The sequence below is a fragment of the Juglans microcarpa x Juglans regia genome, chromosome 2D (genome assembly GCF_004785595.1).
Source record: "Juglans microcarpa x Juglans regia isolate MS1-56 chromosome 2D, Jm3101_v1.0, whole genome shotgun sequence".
In the NCBI taxonomy this organism is placed as follows: domain Eukaryota; kingdom Viridiplantae; phylum Streptophyta; class Magnoliopsida; order Fagales; family Juglandaceae; genus Juglans; species Juglans microcarpa x Juglans regia.
Genome location: NC_054596.1, coordinates 10280002 through 10285698, shown reverse-complemented (window position 1 = coordinate 10285698; position 5697 = coordinate 10280002). Strand labels below are relative to the sequence as shown.

General features: G+C 32.2%; 1 protein-coding gene across 2 annotated transcripts; it reads left to right on the top strand.

Annotated features, from left to right (window-relative positions):
• The first annotated feature begins 1202 nt into the window (after nt 1–1202).
• On the top strand, nt 1203–5275 carry LOC121250484 (ankyrin repeat-containing protein ITN1-like). Of its 2 annotated transcripts, XM_041149620.1 has the most exons (3): nt 1212–2063; nt 4119–4723; nt 4764–4897. In XM_041149620.1, exons 1-3 carry the CDS (start codon nt 1467–1469, stop codon nt 4768–4770), a joined length of 1209 nt encoding a protein of 402 aa, XP_041005554.1. In that variant the 5' UTR covers nt 1212–1466; the 3' UTR covers nt 4771–4897. The 2 variants fall into 2 exon arrangements, with proteins under 2 accessions (XP_041005553.1, XP_041005554.1); XM_041149619.1 differs by having other exon boundaries at nt 1203–2063; nt 4119–5275.
• The last annotated feature ends 422 nt before the right edge of the window (nt 5276–5697 follow it).

Sequence of the window (5697 nt, the reverse complement as noted above, 5' to 3'; positions counted from 1 at the left end):
AGCTAGGTTGAATTTTTTCAAATTAATTATTACAATTTTTTTAAAGTTACAAACAAAAAATAATTCAATATTTTCAAATTCTAAAATAAAAATAATATTAAAAAATAATATTATAATAATATTATAATTTTATCATATTTTTTATTTAATTTTTTCTCTCATTTCTTAAAACCTAATAGGTACTTAATTAACTTAAACTATCTTATTACTATTTACAAATCATCTTATTACTATTAAAAAAATTATCATTTCATATCATTCTCTAAACATCACCAATAAAAGGTAATTAGGGATTACAAGGGACAGGTGACATTCTTGGAAGAGTAATGTTAGGTAATTAGCGTATGCAAGCTCCATATATTCACTTTAAAAAGAATAGAAACTGCTAATAAAAAATTAATTTTTTTATATAAATTTTAGATTTATCTATTTTTAAACAAAATACACAAAATTTACCTTTTTAATTGTGTAAATATCACTTATTTTCTTGGAATTAAGCAAAACGTACGTCAGTCAATGGGGGTCAGGACCATTATTAAACTGTGGAAAGTGACCATTATATTACGGTTAATATAATTGATCACATCTACTTATAAATTTACTTTGACTATTCCAACGAGAGTGCTCTTTAGTCAGGAAACTTATGGCTGGCTGGTTCTATGTCTTAGAAATTATAATTCTATGAAAAATATATTTGCAAACTTGGTATTTGCATGGTGATGCATGTGTCTCACAATGATTAAGAAAATATATTTGTGTTTTATCTTTTCTTTAATTGTAATAAATTTCATAATAAAATGGAAAATGTTAGGTACCCAGCTATCATTTGTATCATTTCATTTTTTTAATGTTCATGTTTTTTTTAGATCCGTTTAGATACATAAACACTTTCAATCTATCTCATCATCATAATTTTTCCAAATTATCATATAAAATATAATAACAATTCAATTTTTTTAAATTCTAAAATAATAATAATATTCTAATAATATTTTATTTAACTTATCTAAAACTATTGCATTTCATCTCACTATTCAAACGAGTCATTAGTATTATCTTTTTTATTTTTTCTAAAATAAAAAAAATATATTTTAAAAGTTCTCAAAAAATACTTTAATACTGTAGGTACACCAAATTAATGTGCTGACACAACACACAGCTTGTAAGTCAACAAATTATATTTAATGTTCTCTAACCTTTGTCTATATCCTTGTGCTGAGCAAGCGTGGAAAATTATCATCCAAGAATAAGTACCAGCACCTAGCCAGCTCTGTAGAGCATCATCATGCATCGTCATCGCGCACGGTTCTTGCCCTTCATTTTCTTCCCCAATACACTGGCCTGATTAATTTGGTCGCTCTAAAGGTTACATATTTTTCTACTAGTTTACAAGGCCGGGAAGGGAAGCTGCACCGATCTCTAGTAAGTCCATAATCTCTTTGGTGTAATACCAGCTGAAACTTTCTATGATGGATGCAAGTCATGGTAATGAAGATTATACAGTAGCTCTGTATGAAGCCTCACTTGATGGGTCTGTAAGCACCTTGGACACTTTGTTGCAAAAGGATAGGCTCATTCTTCACAAACTCTCACTCACATCCTTCACCGAAACCCCCTTACACATAGCAGCTTTACTTGGCCACCTCCAATTTACTAATGCTCTTCTAAGAAGAAAACCACAACTTGTGGAAAAGGTGGACTCATCAGGCCGAACTGCCCTTCACTTGGCTTGTGCAGAGGGCCACACCCAGGTTGTGAAAGCATTGTTGCAAGCCAATATCGATATGTGCTTAGTTTCTGATCAAGAGGAGAGAATTCCTCTCCACTTAGCCGCAATGAGAGGACACGTAGAAGTTATAAAAGAATTGCTTATTGCCCATCCACACTCATTCTCTCGGGTGAATATGTATGGGGACAATGTTTTACATTTGTGTGTTCGGTATAATTGTTTGGATGCTCTGAAATTATTGGTGGAGTCCGTAAATGATGAAGATTTCGTCAACTCCAAAGACAATGATGGTAACTCCGTATTGCATTTAGCTGTGATGCTCGGGCAAACGAAGGTACGTTAACAATCTCTAGATCAGTTACATCTTTTTGCTGACCCCGTTGATCCATATCGACTTTCTACTTGAAGTCGTTTGGATACTTTTTTTTTTTTTTTTTTATTTAACCGTTTGGATACTTATCTAAGCTTAGAATATCTAAATAATTTGAATTAAAATATTTTATTAAATTTTGAGAAATAATAGAAAAAAATGATTTAATAAAAATATTATAAAATTATAAAATTATTTGAATATTACTTTTGAATATTACTTTTGTTTTAAATTTTGAAAAAGTACTATTGAAAATTAAGAAAAGTTGTAATGATTAGATAAAAAAGTTGAAAATTAAAAATGAAAATTATTTTGTGTTTGAGTGATGTACTTTAGAAAGAAAATGTCTTAAAATATATGATAACAATAGTGTTGCCCAACGGATCCTTAAATTCTCTTTCTTTTTGTTTATTTTAGCAAATGGCTTGTGATTTTCCATAAAAATGCATCTTGTCATGAAACTACAAAGACTCGATTAATTGTTCTAATTGTTAAGATATAAAATAATAAAATCTACCTCTTCTCATAAGTTTATGAAATATTTAATTAAACGGGGTAAAATGTAGAGTCAGGGTTCGAACTTAGAATCTCTACTCTGATACCTTGTGAAATCACCACTTGTCCCAAAAGTTTAAACTTATAGATTTTATTATTTTATATCTTAACACTAATTAATAATTGATGTAGGCTTGACAGACTCAGTCAAACCTCTTAAACCCCTTGTGCAAATTTGCCTCCACTTTCTCTTGCTCTTTGATTTTCTATATGATATCGGAGCATAGCCAGATTCCAAGGGTTAGCCAATCCTGAATCCATGTATCTTAAGTTTTTTTTTTTGTCGGGAACTTCTCCAAGGCAGGACGCTACGGACTCACACCTGAAGTATAAATCCTGATCTCGTGCATAGTACTCTTAGAAGGTTCCCAACACGAAACTGATTAAATCGCTGATTTTTCATTAGGGAGTGTGGTCTCAAAGAATTATTTACACTCATGAGGTGTTGAATCTTGGACATTGAAAGAAGTGATACCTTAAAACCAAGGTCTTCACTACTTGGACCGATCCCTTGGGTTAACTATCGTTCTTTTCATTTGGAGTTTTTTGTTTTTTTTTTTTAATTTTATTTCTGTCTAGACGTTCAATGTGTAAACCAATCTCGAGATCACGACCCTTGGTTTTGGGCTCTAATTTTCTGCTATATAGACGCATGGTCTTCCTTTCTACTATCCATGCAATTGTAAGGATATTAGTGGCAGCTTGGGTGCGGATTCTCCCAATTGATTTTAGACACGAGCCTACTCTTTTTCGGATACGGTACTTTGGTTGTAGGTTTTATTTTGCTTCGACAGCACCAGACAGATCGAATTTTTCAGGCGGCAACATCTACTCGATCGAGATGCATGCAGGTATAGACCGTTGGTTGGTATCTCCACTTGGGAATTAATAGGAATCACTTACATAAAATGGATAGTCATAAAGATAGTCACGAGTGTTAAGTCCAACATTTGTTGTTAGGTGAAAATATTGGACTTTATAAGTGACAAAACATGACGTTTCATACCACCTAAGAATAGACGATGCGTCGTTTGTTGTGCCTTGCATACACTGATCATGCAAAACATGAGTAAATAAGCCCACGAAAAAGCATTCTGTATCTTTGAATTGATTTTCTTTTTTGGGTTTTTGCCTGTGAAGAACTTTTAGCTTTTTTGTATTAATTGGATGAATAGAAATGTTTTGGGTCTCGAATTTGGGTTTTGAATTTGTGTCTCGAATAATTTTTTTTTATTTAGTGATTAAGGAAGTGTTTTTTAATAATGTTGTGAATTTTTTATTTTTTTTAAATGTTTATGATGATTAAAAAAATACATGAAAAAAAGAAAAAAGAAATAAAAAAATAAAAAAATGAAATACACTATTCAGGACACTTCTTCGAGACACAAATTCAATGGCTGTAGCATTGCTAATTGGATGAAATGCTCATTGGATGAAATGATGGTTGTTGTACTTATTATGCAGAACATAAAATACTTACTTTCGATACCAGAATTAAAAAGAAAGGTCAATGCCAAAAATAGGATTGGCAACATGACAGCTTTGGATGTCTCAGAGACTTGTCATAGAGATTTCAAATGTATTCAAATCCAAGACATTCTAAAGGCAGCAGGTGTTAGAAGATCCAAGGATCTAAACTCTCCTCTACTACCAACATTACATGATGAGGAAGCACAATTAGCTCAATCCATTATTGAAGAACAGCCGGCTGATCTATCGAGGTTTAGGAAATGGTGGAGATACTTTTATTTGTGTCGATGGGTTAAACATTTGCAGAGTCAGGGCAATTGGATCGATGAGACACGTGGCACATTGATGTTGGTGGCCACTGTGATTGCAACTGTGACTTTCCAATCTGGGATCAACCCACCAGGTGGTGTTTGGCAGCAAGATTCGAAAAATGGTGATATTGCAGCAGGCACTTCAATATTTCTATCTCAGAACTCCAATGATACTGATTATTATTACGAATTATTCTTGTATTTCAATACCACCTCTTTTGTTGCAGCTCTAAGCGTTCTACTTGTGGTAATTAGTGGATTTCCTCTGAGAAACAAGTTTTTCATATGGTTTTTGACCTTAACCATGTTTATTGCAATCTGGGCAATGGCATTGACCTATTTCAGGGCAGTGGATTTGGTGAACCCGACTACCTATTTTCAACGGCCACGCTATATACCCATTTGGTCTGTAGTGTTTGTGGTTGCTGGTGCGATTCACATAATCCGCCTATTATTTTGGATAGGGAAGTTGTTCTTCAAATTCAAGCGCTGGTTAATTATTACCAAGCATCCAGCAAACGATGCCATCGACGTCTGAAAGAAAATTTGTCATAGAAGTTGAAATGATTTTAGATCATGCTGGATGCATATCTTTGTTCTATACATATGTGAATTAAGCAGTTTGCTGCAAGGAATGGTTGCATTTACTGTTTGTTAAATTCTGTTGGCTCTACTGATCTAATGAGTATTGGGTCAGATATTGTATAGTACTATTGTATGGATTTCGGTACGTATTGTCTGTTTCTGCTGGGATTCGGATGAAATAATACCTTGAAAACCCAATATGTCGACACTTTTTTAAAAGCAAAAGTTGTTTCATTGTTTGAGATTTATTATTAATTTGTAATAATAAATTAATAATAAATATATTAATTATAAGATTAGTGCACTGAAGACTTTAATAATTAAAAGCTAGCTAGCTATTTACTACTCGAAGATATTATTAATTTGTAATCTTTGATAAAAATGGATATTTTATATGATAAAACTACGTACAAAATGTTGACCACGATCGATGATTTTTCTTAATCATGGAAGTGAAGACTTGTAAACGATATATTGGTGCATATATCTTTAATACCCTAACAGAAACAATGAGAGAGAATATTTTGAAAAATGTTGTTGGTAGAAATCTTCTCACAATAATAAATTATGAGAGATATATAGTGAATTAATTCGAAGCCAAGCTGCAGGTGTTGGCTAGCTACTTCGACAAATATATATATATATATATATATATATATATATATATATAATGGGTC

Coding starts and splice junctions, on each gene's coding strand:
- LOC121250484 (XM_041149619.1), top strand. CDS start 1,467: ATGATGGATGCAAGTCATGGTAATGAAGATTATACAGTAGCTCTGTAT. Junction 2,064..4,118: donor TGATGCTCGGGCAAACGAAG/GTACGTTAACAA, acceptor CTTATTATGCAG/AACATAAAATACTTACTTTC.